The sequence below is a fragment of the Nycticebus coucang genome, chromosome 10, assembly GCF_027406575.1.
Source record: "Nycticebus coucang isolate mNycCou1 chromosome 10, mNycCou1.pri, whole genome shotgun sequence".
NCBI lineage: Eukaryota > Metazoa > Chordata > Mammalia > Primates > Lorisidae > Nycticebus > Nycticebus coucang.
This window is the reverse complement of record NC_069789.1, coordinates 76,954,352-76,968,817: the sequence shown is the minus strand read 5'-3', so window position 1 is coordinate 76,968,817 and position 14,466 is coordinate 76,954,352. Positions and strand designations below refer to the sequence as shown.

At 39.8% G+C, this 14,466-nt stretch overlaps 1 protein-coding gene across 2 annotated transcripts in view; it reads left to right on the top strand.

The window, feature by feature from the left end:
- Positions 1-14,466, top strand: part of RNF2 (ring finger protein 2) — a 48,246-nt gene that overhangs the window by 20,339 nt on the left and 13,441 nt on the right. The window contains exons 1-4 of one of the 2 annotated variants that reach the window (XM_053607254.1): positions 8,023-8,040; positions 9,013-9,101; positions 10,926-11,086; positions 12,233-12,448. In XM_053607254.1, the coding sequence (XP_053463229.1) occupies positions 9,015-9,101; positions 10,926-11,086; positions 12,233-12,448 (464 nt within the window). In that variant the 5' untranslated portion in view covers positions 8,023-8,040; positions 9,013-9,014. Of the gene's footprint in view, positions 1-8,022; positions 8,041-9,012; positions 9,102-10,925; positions 11,087-12,232; positions 12,449-14,466 lie in introns of those variants that run through there. The other variant, XM_053607253.1, reaches the window with a different exon arrangement.

The window sequence follows — 14,466 nt, the reverse complement described above, 5'->3', positions numbered from 1 at the left end:
CTGAGCTACAGGCGCTGCCGATAATTCAGTTTTCTGAGCACCATTTGTTGAAAAGACTTTCTCCCCCGCTGCCATTGAATGGTCTTGGCACCTTTATTGAAAATTAATTGACCGTAAGGTCACCAGATGGCTAAGGAGAGTACTTTAAAGGTGACAATAGTGATGTTCATTAGTGAGGTATGCAGCACTTTGCTGGGGTGAGTTTGCAAACTTAATTGTCTGACCTTGTATATGTTTCCTTCCATTAGTCTGTGTGTCTGTCTTTATGCCATTACCTCATTACTCCTTTGTATCTGTGTAGTAAATTTTCATTAAACATGAATCCTCTAACTTTATTCTTTTTCAAGATTATTTTGGCTATTTGATAATCCCTCTGAGATTCTATGTGAAATTTTAGTATGAGTTATTCCAAGTCTTGCAAAAAACATCATTGGGATTTTGATAGAGATTGTATTGGATCTGTAGATTGGTTTAGATCAGGCATCCTCAAACTTTTTAAACAGGGGGCCAATTCACCATTGGAGGGCCGGACTATAGTTAAAAAAAAAAAAACAACAACTATGAACAAATTCCTATGCACACTGCACATATCTTATTTTGAAGTAAAAAACAAAAACGGGAACAAATACAATTCACACCACTTGATGTGGCCCGGGGGCCGCAGTTTGAGGATGCCTGGTTTAGATAATACAGATGGCCCCTGACTTAACAGTGGCTTAGTTTAGGATTTTTTTACTTGAAAATGGTGCGAAAACTGTATGCATTCAAGTATGGGGTTCTTATCATGGGGCTGCGTCTGGGTAAGCCCACTGTAAGTTGGAAATAATTTTGACTTTTAGTTTATGATGGGTTTATCAGGATGTAACGCCGTCATAAGTTCAAGATCACCTGTGTTGTCTGTTGTCTTCACAATATTTAGTCTTTCAACTCATGAATGTGGGCTTTTTGTCATTTACCTATGCCTTTAATTTTTTTCAGCATTATTTTATAGTTTTCAGGGTACAGATATTTGACCTCCTTGGTTAGTTTATTCCTGAGTATTATTATTGTTTATGCTATTCTGAATGGAAGTATTTTCTTAATTTCCTTTTCAGATTGTTCATTTCTTTTTTTTTTTTTTTTTGTAGAGATAGAGTCTCACTGTACCGCCCTCGGGTAGAGTGCTGTGGCGTCACGGCTCACAGCAACCTCCAACTCCTGGGCTGAAGCGATTCTCTTGCCTCAGCCTCCGGAGTAGCTGGGACTACAGGCGCCTGCCACAACGCCCGGCTATTTTTTGGTTGCAGTTTGGCCGGGGCTGGGTTTGAACCCGCCACCCTCGGCATATGGGGCCGGCGCCCTACTCACTGAGCCACAGGCGCCGCCCCAGATTGTTCATTTCTAATACATAGAAATGCAACTGATTTTTTTATGTTGATTTCTTTTTTTTATTTCCTTGCAATTTTGCTGAATTCACGTGTTCACCTTTTTGCAGGTTGTGTGTGTGTTGTGTGTGGAGTCTGTAGGGTTTTTTGCATATAACAGCATGTCATTTACAAACATAATTTTACTTCCTTTCCGGTTTGGATGCCATTTCTTTTGTTTTTTTCCCCTCTCTACATGCTCTGGTTAGAACTTCCACTAATACGTTGAGTAGAAGCAGTTACTATCTCTCTTTTTATTTTTTTATTTTATTTTATTTTATTGTTTTGAGACAGAGTCTCAAGCTGTTGCCCTGGATAGAGTGCTGTGGCGTCACAGCTCACAGCAACCTCAAACTCTTGGGCTTAAGCGATTCTCTTGCTGGGAGTACAGGCACCCGCCACAACGCCCAGCTGTTTTTTGGTTATAATTGTCACGGTTGTTTGGCAGGCCTGGGCTGGATTCGAACCCGCGAGCTCTGGTGTATGTGGCTGGCACTCTAGCCTCTGAGCTATAGACGCTGAGCCAACTTTAAATTTTTATTTTCCCTGTAACAATTTTACAGGAAATGTTTCTAGGGAGACTAGAAACATTATATTTATTATCAGTACTCAAAGATTTATCACTGTGAGTAATAAAGATTTGGCAAATCACCTTTGCATGGGTCATAATGTATGTCCCACAGTGTAGAAAAGACATAATCCAATTAGGAATTGATTATATTAACTTTTTAAATAAAGAAGCTATTAGTTTACCAAGAATAATTTAGGTGCATATTCTAGATGCTTAGTACAATGACAAGTTTTTCTATAAAGATCACTTTGTGTCTTTAAAAGCTTATAGAAATTAGGGTCTGTGTTACAGCTGTAGTTTCAGATTAAACTGGCAGTTAGATTGCTTACTCAATTATTATTGCTCCCTCGTTTGCCTAGTCTTGAGTCAGTTGCTAAAATCTAATACCTGTATTCTGGTAAGCAAGCAATGTTTTAATTAAAGAAGAAATTGTTCATTCACATGTTATGTAATGTAACAAAGAAAGGAAAAATGCTAAAGATGGGTAGAGTTAGTTTGATGTGACCTTTATTTTACCCTGTTCAGAAGGGACAATAACCATGGAAGAATAAACGATCTTATTAAAAAGAGGAGATAGAGCTTCTTAATTTTGTTTCATAATGCTTAGGGAGGCATATCTAAAACAAATGGAGAAAAATACATTATAGGGAAATGGCATAATCTAAGTAATTTAAGAGTGATTATATTTTTTGGTATGTATTTCACAGAAACAAAGCAAAATCTAATAACACATTAAGGAAACATTATATACAGGATAAAACCTTAACTATCTGTGGGGAGTTGGTTATGTTCATTGGTGGGTTATGGTTAACTGTTACCTTTGGCAATTGGAGTAGGATGAAAAATGTCCTCCAAACGATACTCACATTCTAATTCCTGGAATTTACAAATGTTACTGTACTTGGAAAAAAGGGTCTTTGCGTATGTAATTAAATTAATGATTGAGATTATCCTGGACTATCCAAGTGGGTGCTAAGTGTTACCACATGTGGACTGAGGATGAGGCAGTGTGAGCACATAGGCAGTTGGAGTGATGTGTCCAGAAGCCAAGGAGTACTGACTTTTACCTCAAGGTAACGGGGGGGGGGGGGGGGGGAGGAACAGGTTCTCCCCTAGGGCATCTGGAGGATGTATACTCCCACCAACACCTTTATTTTGGCCCAGTGATACTGAATTAGGACTTCTGGCCTACAGAACTGTGAGAGAATAAATTACTGTTGTTTAAAACCCATCACATTTGTAGTACTGTTAAAGCAGCCGTAGGAAACAAAATAGCAAGCATTGTTCAAAATGTAAATGGACATTTCTAAATAACCCCATTTACCTAAATTCTATCTCTTCTTGGAGGTTTTATTTTATTTTATTTTATTTTTATTAAATCATAGCTGTGTAGGGCATCGCCTGTGGCTTAGTGAGTAGGATGCCGGCCCCATATGCCAAGGGTGGCGGGTTCAAACCCAGCCCTGGCCAAACTGCAACAAAAAAATTGCCGGGCCTTGTGGCGGGCACCTGTAGTCCCAGCTGCTCGGGAGGCTGAGGCAAGAGAATCGCGTAAGCCGGAAAGTTAAAGGTTGCTGTGAGCCGTGTGACGCCACAGCACTCTACCGAGGGCGGTACAGTGAGACTCTGTCTCTACAAAAAAAAAAGAAAATCATAGCTGTGTACATTAATGCGATCATTGGGCACCATACCCTGGTTTTATAGACCGTTTGACACATTTTCATCACACTGGTTAACATAGCCTTCCTGGCATTTTCTTAGTTAATTGTGTTAAGACATTTATATTCTACATTTACTGAGTTTCACATGTACCCTTGTAAGATGCACGGCAGGTGTAATCCCACCAATCACCCTCCCTCTGCCCATCCTCCCCACTCCCAGGAGGTTTTAATTTATAGCTCACTCGTATTAATCTGTGGTTTCATTTCACATAGCCCAGGCAATTTTTATGATTAAAGCAGCTGGTAAACATTTTTTTTTAGCTACAGAATTCTTGAGAGTTTAGCTTGAAATGTTATATTTAAAGTTTTTTTTTTTTTTTGTAGAGACAGAGTCTCACTTTATCGCCCTGGGTAGAGTGCCGTGGCCTCACACAGCTCACAGCAACCTCCAACTCCTGGGCTGAAGCGATTCTCTTGCCTCAGCCTCCCGAGTAGCTGGGACTACAGGCGCCCGCCACAACGCCCAGCTATTTTTTGGTTTGCAGTTCAGCCGGGGCCGGGTTTGAACCCGCCACCCTCGGTATATAGGGCCGGCGCCTTACTGACTGAGCCACAGTTATTTATTTTTGAGGAAAATTTTAGCTCTTTTGTCTGCACATCTGCTATTTGTTATGAATTCTTCTTTTACCTATACTATAGAAAGTATATACTTGAGGCTCTTATCTGAGAATCAAATTATGAGTTTACTATGATCCAGTATGTGCCAGGATCTCACTTGAGGCTTTGGTTTATGAAGAATCTCACCATGAAAATAAAGACCATATAGGTTCTCTGTGCTTTAGCCCCTGATCCTTAATTGTTAGACAGCAGTGTTACCTACCCTGTATATAATCTTAATCCTTTTAAAGATTGTATGTGGGGCGGCGCCTGTGGCTCAGTCGGTAAGGCGCTGGCCCCATATACCGAGGGTGGTGGGTTCAAGCCCGGCCCCGGCCAAACTGCAACCAAGAAATAGCCGGGCGTTGTGGCGGGCGCCTGTAGTCCCAGCTACTCGGGAGGCTGAGGCAGGAGAATCGCTTAAGCCCAGGAGTTGGAGGTTGCTGTGAGCTGTGTGAGGCCACGGCACTCTACCGAGGGCCATAAAGTGAGACTCTGTCTCTACAAAAATAAAAAGTAATAAAAAAAAAAATAAAGATTGTATGTGTGTTTGGTACCAGGGAAGGGAGTGGATAATACAAGGAAAATTTTATAAATGATCTACAGTTTCTTTTTTTTTTTTTGAGTGAAAGCCATAGTTTAGAGAGGATAGGAAAGCTTCCAGTACAATGGAATGATAATCCACAAATTTCTAATGAAATTTGAGCCAGACATGTCTTCTAACCGTGGGATCAGCCCAAACTGGGCCTCCTCTGTTGATAAGAAAATGTCAAGTTACCTTTTAAGTATAATAGAGAACTAAAAGGTACAAGTCACGTAGTGCAAGCATGCACAATAGAAAAAGCTTTGAGCTCTGATAATGAATTAGGTATTTGACGTACAATTAGTGAATCCTTCCTCTTGGCACCAGGAAGACTGGGCAACATGGTTGGAACTCTTTTCAGAAGCAAAGGTCTTTTGGCTAGAGGATCTGGGTCTAAAAATCTTCCTTAACATACCTTACTGTACCAGGGGTGTCCAGCCTATTTTTTTTCTCCGTTGCACCCTGGAAGAATAAGAGTAATCTTGGGCTAACATTAAATATACAAACACTAACAAAAACTGATTAGCAAAAAAAGTTCCATGTATACTTTTCATGATATCTAACACCACAAATAAGCAAAAAAGTCCTCAAAAAATCAGCCTATGTATGGGTAGCAGGTTGAATATCCCAAATCGTCAAATTTGAAGCCCTGCCAAGCTAATATTCCTAAATTCTTTCTGTTGCCCCCTAAGCCCATAAACTTGCCCCAGACAGTAAATCAAGGAGATGTGAGCTCACTGCCCTTCTCCTTTCTGCCCGGTCTTATAATAAAGCCTTTCTTTTCTCCAAAGTCAGTGCCATCACTTTTGGGCACATCAAGTAGTGAGCCCATGGGCTCAATAGCATCTCTGTCCAATATGGTTTTATGTTTTCCCTTAAGTTTCTAGGAACTGAGTATTTAACCACATACAGGTTACTAAAAGTTGAGAATTAATAAGGAAATCTGCTGTATCTGGCAATTTTTGTTATAGAATAAGCTTTAACTGACTAATCTTGAATCAGCCTACTAATTGATTTTCATGAGGCACGTAACCAAGATTCTAAGACTTCTTTTCAATATTTCTTTAAAAGAACTACTGTTTTTTAAAGAGGATTAATGTAAAATTTTTGAGAAGTTAGGGAGGGTCTAAATTTTTTTCCTAGTCTTTTATGTGTTGCGGTGCTAGGAAATAGAATGCTTCTTTTAACTGGAATAAAGAAGACAGTATCCTCTCAAGTTTTATGGCTGTCAGTTATGGAACATGCCAGGTACTTCATATGACTGTCTCATTGAGTTTTGACAGTGAACTTGCACATTTTTACCATTTTGCAGGTTTAAAAAAAATGCCTAGAGAGACTGAGAAATTTGCCTGTGAATCCACTAGTGACTATTAGAAGCAGGATGCAGACCTAAGCTGATCCCGATCCAAAGATCACCTCTCATGCTCTCTAGCTGTCTCATTTGTTGTGTTGTTATAACCTAAGGATATCCCTAAAATAGTTTTCTGCCCTTATTCTTGAGGAATCTATGGTTTAGTGGATCTGTTTTTACTTGAATGGGCTTGGGGACAAATGTAGCTCCAGTCAGGGGATTGAGAGTCTTTAGGGACTCAGAGACTTGAATAGGAACCTGTACTAATACTGTCTTTAATTTTTTTTCATATGAACCTTGTTTAATGCTGCTTAGACTTGACTACAGTTTTTCTCACTCTTGTCAACCATTTTAAGGATTATAGCTTAGAAAAAGGATAGAAATTGTATTTTAGGAAGACTTTACGTTACTTTGTTTACCAGTATTATAAAATTAATACTTGTATAGAAATAATGTTAGGGCCATGCCCAGTGGTTCACACCTGTAATCATAGCCCTCTGGGAGGCCAAGGTGGGTGAATTGCCTGAGTTCAGGCATTTGACACCAGCCTGAGCAAGAGGGAGACCCTGTCTCTTCTAAAAATAGAAAAAACTATCTGGGTGTGGTGGCAGCTGCCTATTGTCCCAGCTACTCCAGAGGCTGAGGCAAGAGAATCACTTAAGCCCCTGAGTGTGAGGTTGTTGTGAGCTGTGATACCGTGGCACTCTACTGAGGGTGACAAAGCAAAACTATCTCCAAAAAAAAGAAAAAGAAAGAAAGAGTGTTCACATTAGTGCTTAGGTCTCTAGTTTCCAAAGATTAACTTAGAATGTTATTGAACTAGTATGCAAATACAAATTTTCAATAGTTCAGACATATTATGTTTTTTCTCTAAGACCCTGAACAACACACTAAATTGGTACATTTTTAATGGGCAAACTTCAAATGAAAATTTCAGTTGCTAGTTGCTAACCTAAAATTTTAGTTTTTAGTAGACATAAAATTTCTGGACCAGGGGCATATTAATTATTATAGTGATAATTGTATCAATTCACCTTTGTCTAGTTCTTCCCCTGGAGCAGTGTGAGGAAAGCTGGATATTCATTTAGTATGTGAGAAACCAGAAAATAGCAATCTGGGAGCTTGAGTCCATGTTCAGTCCCCTTCCCGAGACAGGAAGGTAGGAATCCGGGAGCTTGAGTCCACGTTCAGTCCCCTTCCCGAGACAGGAAGGTAGGAATCCGGGAGCTTGAGTCCACGTTCAGTCCCCTTCCCGAGACAGGAAGGTAGGAATCCGGGAGCTTGAGTCCACGTTCAGTCCCCTTCCCGAGACAGGAAGGTAGGAATCGGGAGCTTGAGTCCACGTTCAGTCCCCTTCCCGAGACAGGAAGGTAGGAATCCGGGAGCTTGAGTCCACGTTCAGTCCCCTTCCCGAGACAGGAAGGTAGGAATCCGGGAGCTTGAGTCCGTGTTCAGTCCCCTTCCTGAGACAGGAAGACAGATAATTGCTCTCTAATATAAACAAATAATCCTTGGAAACAGAAGGAGGAGGAGGAACCTTGGTTATTAGTCATCTGCTTAGTTATCTTCAAGTTTCCTAGGTATAGGAAACCTGTTGTTTCAGGTATAGATTTCTTTGCTCAGGAAGCCCCGACTATGCAGAAACATAAATGTATTTTCTTTTCACATAGAAAATATTTGACACACAGTTTAATATTTTTTCTTGGCTTTTCTCATGTTTTGTTTTGTTTTAGTTTGCTGTTTTAAACCAAATTTCTTTATTCGAATGAATGATACAAATGATGGAACTTAAGTGGGTGCAACTTACAGAAAAGGTAATGCCAACATGCATGTATCGCCTTGGTGACCAGAGAAGTCCCCTCTGTGGCTGTGGGAAAGTCAGCTTAGCTCTTGTCATTACTGTCTCCCAAAATGTGCTTGTAGAAGAAGTACTCTGCCTCGCCAGATTCAGGGACCCTCCATCGTGGGCAAGTGATGACGTGGTCACCAAATTCTTTGATCGATTTCACCTGCTCCTTCAGTTAGCGGGTCTCAATGAATTCATGCAAGTGGGTGTTGTTTTTGTCAGTCACCAGATCATAAAGTTTCAGTAGTGACGAATTCCTGCTTTTATCCAAGTGTAGTGCATACTCCATTATGTTCAGTCTGCCTTCCCAGTTGTCATGGTCTGGTTTCTTGACATCCTGAAGAAGATTAGGCCCCTGTGTTGGTTGTGTAGCTTTATCACTTTGTCAGCATATCCCCTCTCATAGATTGGTGAAAATACATGTTAAAGTTCTTCAGAACCACATCACTGTGGACAAAATATAATAGTAAGACATGGACAAGTACATGTAAGGAGACATGGAGCTCTAGGTTGATCTGGCAGGTGGCGGTTCTGATGGAAATACTAGTGCACTCCTAGGATGGGAACGTAGTATCCAAGGTGAGTGGCTAAGAGGCGGCATCACTGAAGCTGCAGGAGGAGTTTAAGGGAGGTAGGAGGGCCTTGGGGCTGTGAGGATCAAGACACCAGCAGATTCAGTGTCTAGTAAAGGCCTGTCTTCCTAGGTAGTGCTTTCTGTGTGTCCTCACAGATTACAAGATTGAAAAGGCTTCTTTTATAAGGGCACTAATCCCATTCATAAAGCCCTTCTGACCTAATCACCTCCCAGAGACCCCGCCTCTTATTACTATTGCATTGGAGATTTGGTTTCCACATATGGAATTTGGAGGTACACAAGCATTCAGACCTTAGCTTTCTCTTTCACTTTCTGAAATTGTTTTTGTCTCCTTTTTATTCCTAGTGATGTCTCAGGCTGTGCAGACCAACGGAACTCAGCCATTAAGCAAAACATGGGAACTCAGTTTGTATGAATTACAGCGAACACCTCAGGTAATACAGATTAAGATGACTTAAGGGGGAATATAAGACATGAGATACATTTTCAGAAAATGAAAACTTACACAGAACATAAAGTAATAGTACGTTTATATACAAGCAGTCCTGACTGACACTTCATTTGGTTCAACAGTAATTTAGCATAATTCTCTGTTAAGTACGAGGTGAAAGGTGGTGAATAAAATAGATGTGGTACCAGCCCATGGAGTTTATAGGCATTAAGCGAGTAAATATGCCTAAAATTACACATGAGAAATTATGTAAACAGCAAGTCCTCCATATTGTAACGTAATACCAGGTACTAGGGAAGACTACTTTGAGAAAGTCAAGACAGGAAAGACCGGAGAGAAGCACGCTGTTAGAAGGCTACAAACATGCATAAAACTGGACTCATTTTAAGTTTGAGACTGACATGACAGGGAGAGATGCTAACGAGAAGCTGAACTGAATATAGAATTTTAGAGGTTGTCAGCACATTTTAAGCAGTGGGAATGGGTAAAATCACCCAGAGAGATGAGAAGAAGACCTATAACTTCATCCAGAGGTGCTTCAAGATTTAGGAATTTGGTAGTGGACAAGGAACCCATGAAGGAAACTGAGAGGGACCATCAGAGTAAAGGGGGAAAATAATGGGAGAGTGGGAAAGAAGGAGGATTTAAATTCTAAAAGAAGTATTTCAAGGAGGATAGAGTTAATGTGTTCAACACTGCTGAGAGATTAAGTAAGATGAAGATTGAGAAAAGTGTGTATTAGATTTGGGGATACATTTGGCCCTCTGTATTCATGGGTTCTATGTCTTGTGAATTCAACCAACTATAGATTGAAAATATTTTGGGCGAAAAGTGCACAAAGTTCCAGAAAGCAAAATTTGAATTTGCCATCTGTGGAGTACTGCATTAAATCCATGCACATGAAGTGATGCAGTCATTGTATTGGGTATTGTAAGTAATTTAAAGATGATTTAAAGTACATAGGAGGATGGTATGCATAGGTTATATGGAAATACTACATTATTTTATGTGAAGGACGTAGCACCCAAGAATTTTAGTCTCTGTGAGGGTTGCTAGAAGTAGTCCCATGTGGATATACAGAGGGATGGCTCTATATTTAATGACCTTGACAAGAGCAATTCATTTGAGCAGATTGTACTATGTTGAAGATTAAATGGAATCATGATGCATTCTCATTGGTTCCAAGCATGAACCAAGGAGATGATAATTATATGTCTATGTGGTCTAGTAAAAGGACAGCAGTGAAAAAAAGGTGGATAGATGATTGTTCAAAGAAATTTGGCTGTGCAGGAAAGCAGAGGAAGGGAGCAAAAACTGAAGAGGGGAATGAAAAGTTAAATTTTGAATTTGTTACATTTGTGAGATGGAGACAAAGTGCATCATTCACAATTTACTGTGCAGCAGCTCAGTTGAGATACTTGTCTCCTAGGCTGATTCAATGGAGAGGGATAGATTGCTAAAGTCTGAGAGCAAGTAGAATAATGAAAAGCAGGATATCTTTAGAAGTACAAAGGAATGTACCTTTGATAGGAAGAGGTATAGTTTCTCCATGAATAAGAAGATAACGATTTATTGATTTGGTAGAGATGAAATGAGGGAACTCTGTTTTAGTGAAATATAAGTTAAGGTAATCTATTGAAACTTCAGGTGGAAAAAAGTCTGCAGATAGAAGAAAAGGTATAAAATAGTGTAGAGCTGGTACATATGTATCTGTTCATTTTTACCATTTCCTATACTTTTATATGTTTGAACTTGACCATAATAAAATAAATTAAGTAGATTTAATTGTAAAGTGACTTTTTTACAGGAGGCAATAACAGATGGCTTGGAAATTGTGGTTTCACCTCGAAGTCTACACAGTGAATTAATGTGCCCAATTTGTTTGGATATGTTGAAGAATACCATGACTACAAAGGAGTGTTTACATCGATTTTGTGCAGACTGCATCATCACAGCCCTTAGAAGTGGGTATGTGGAAAAAAGTTATATTAGGTACTTAAACTGTACCAGGACGGTGCTCTCTGGGGCTTGAGAAATATATTATTCTCGCAGGGGTCCTCAACCTGTGGCCCACGACGGTGTGATTGTATTTGTTCCCGTTTTGTTTTTTTTACTTCAAAATAAGATATGTGCAGTGTGCATAGGAATTTGTTCAGTTTTTTTTTTTTAAACTATGTCCGGCCCTCCAATGGTCTGAGGGACAGTGAACTGGCCCTCTGTTTAAAAAGTTTGAGGACCCCTGCAAGTATTTAGTTCAGAACTAGAAGTTTTATATAAAGTCCATGTTTTAATTATTGGAGAATCTTTGTTTTCTTTTTTTTTTTTTTTTTTTGAGACAGAACCTCAAGCTGTCACCCTGGGTAGAGTGCTGTGGCGTCACAGCTCACAGCAACCTCTAACTCCTGGGTTCAAGTGATTCTCCTGCCTCCGCCTCCCAAGTAACTGGGACTACAGGCGCCCGCCACAACGCCCAGCTATTTTTTGGTTGCAGCCGTCATTATTGTTTGGCGGGCCGGGCTGGATTCGAACCCGCCAGCTCAGGTGTGTGTGGCTGGCGCCTTAGCCACTTAAGCCACAGGTGCCGAGCCAGAATCTTTGTTTTCAAATAGTTGGTTTTATATAATTTTAGAAGTTGTGTGGGATGAGTATTTGTTTTGAGGAAATTACTAAGCTCCACCATGGTTTTTCTGCTTCTCAAGTATATGAAATAATACTCTTATTAAAATGTTATTTCAGTAAAAGAATTGGTAACATGTAAATTAATACGTATTAGTGGGTAATTTTTCCTTATATGGCATGGATATCAGAAAGGGGAAATTTAAATCAGTAGAGAGTAGACCTTTATTTCTAAAATTGTTATATATAAATTATTGAAAAATACTGAAATTTTTCTGTTTTGTCAGACAGTATATTGGGGTGGTGTGTCTGAGGTTTCCAAAATCATGCTTTTACTCACAATCAAATTCAAGTAAATTCACATTGATCAGTTTAAGTTTCTGTGACTTGGTAAAAGTATTGGAATGAAGATAACTCTCTAGAAGCTGGTTATTTTTGTCATTAGCCCAGAGATAATGACATTATTCACATTTGCTCTCCCTTTTTTTTTTTTTTTAGCAACAAAGAATGTCCTACCTGCCGGAAAAAGCTAGTTTCCAAAAGATCACTAAGGCCAGACCCAAACTTTGATGCGCTCATCAGTAAAATTTATCCAAGTCGTGATGAATATGAAGCTCATCAAGAGAGAGTGTTAGCCAGGATCAACAAGCACAATAATCAGCAAGCACTCAGTCACAGCATTGAGGAGGGACTGAAGATACAAGCCATGAACAGGTGCGTGTAAAGAGGGCCAGACAGAGGAGCTGTGTTTCTGAACACGTCATTAAATATTGCATTCAGTTTTTGAAAAAGGTAAAATACAGTAACAAATAGTATCATGATGACCTTTTCATACGGTATAATATATGCCTCTAGGCGTAAGAGGGTATTCCTTTTAACTAAAGTTCTGGAATCTTCTATTGTACTTACTTCTCTATCTACTTACCATTCTTATTTCTCTTCTTCAAAGAAAACTCCTTGAAACAGTTGTTATGTCTGTCTCCAATTCTTTTCCCATTCTTTTTTGAACCCTCTTCAGTTAGACTTTTATCCACACCACCCCATCATTTTGCCTTTGTCAAAGTCACCAGTGACTTCCACATTTTGCAGCCTAACTGCTGATTCTCAGACCTCACCTGGCAGCGTTTGACACAATTAGTTTCTTCTTGCTCTTTGAATAGCTTTCTTCATCTGGCTTTCAAGAGACTATATTCTCCTGGTGTCCTTTATATGTCATTAGCTGTTTCCTTTCTTTCTTTCTTTCTTTCCTTTCTTTCCTTCCTTTCTTTTCTTTCCTTTCCTTTCCTTTCTTTTTTTTCTTTCTTTGACAGAGCCTCAAGCTGTCGCCCTAGGTAGAGTGTCCTGGTGTCACAGCAACCTCCAACTCTTGGGCTTAAGCGATTCTCTTGCCTCAGCCCCGCTGGGACTACAGGCGCCCGCCACAACACCCGGCTATTTTTTGGTTGTAGTTGTCATCGTTGTTTGGGTCCAGGCTGAATTCGAACCTGCCAGCTCTGGCATATGTGGCTGGTGCCTTAGCCGCTTGACCTACAGGTGCCACCTCATTAGCTGTTTCTTTTTAGTTTTTTTTTTTGAGACAGAGTCTCACTGTGTCACCCTTGGTAGAGTGCTGTGGCGTCACAGCTCACAGCAACCTTAACCTCTTGGGCTTAAGCGATTCTCTTGCCTCAACCTCTCAAGTAGCTGGGACTACAGGCGCCCGTCATAACACCCAGCTATTTCTTTGTTGCAGTTGTTACTGTTTAGCAGGCCCAGGCTGGGTTCAAACCCGCCAGCCTGATTGTATGTGGTTGGTGTCGTAGCTGCTGAGCTATAGGTGCTGAGCCAGATTTTCTCTTTGCAATACGAAGGTTGTCTCCAGATTTTCTTATTCAGTTTCATGGTTTTAATTACCATCTGTATGCTGATGACTCCCAAATTTATATATCCAGCCTTGACTTCTCTGAATTTTAGACTTATCTCCTGTTTGATATCTCATAAGCATCTCAAACGTAACATTAATCTGAACTTGTAATTTTTTTTTTTCAGTTTGCAAGATGACTTTATTTTTTTATTATTTTTTATTAAATCATAACTTTGTACCTTAATGCATTTATGGGGTTCAGTGTGCTGCTTTGATATACAATGTGAAATGCTTACATTGAACTAAGTAACATTCATCACAATTATACTCACTTCTTAATAGTTTTGAAATGTACCATTGCATCATGCACATTAGGTTGAGGCCCCCCAAAAAACCCTCCCATATCCCCCTTCCCCTCCCCCCTCTCTCTTCCGTTCTACTTTCTGGACTGTAGTTCTGTTTTGCCATTCGTATGAGTGTGTAGGTGGTTATATATTGATTCCATAGTAGTACTGAGTACTGAACTTACAATTCTTACCACCTACTTCTCTCATTCTTGCGTATTTCGGTTAATGGCAACTCCATTGTTTCACTTGCTTAAGCCAAAAACTTTGACATTACTCTAAAATCTCTTTTTCTCAGTCTGTGAATCAATATTTTTAGCTTTCTCCATGGTATGTCCAGAGTGGTCCAGGCCACCACAGTCTTTCATTTGACGTAATAAAATAGCCTTCCAACTGGTCTTTCTACTTCCCATGCTACCTACCTCTTTAGTCTATTTTCAGCAGTCAGAGATTCTGTTAAATTAGATGTAAGATCATAGTTCTTTACTCAAAACCCTATAATAGTTTCATGTTAAAAACCAAAGACTTTAATATCAACTGCTGTA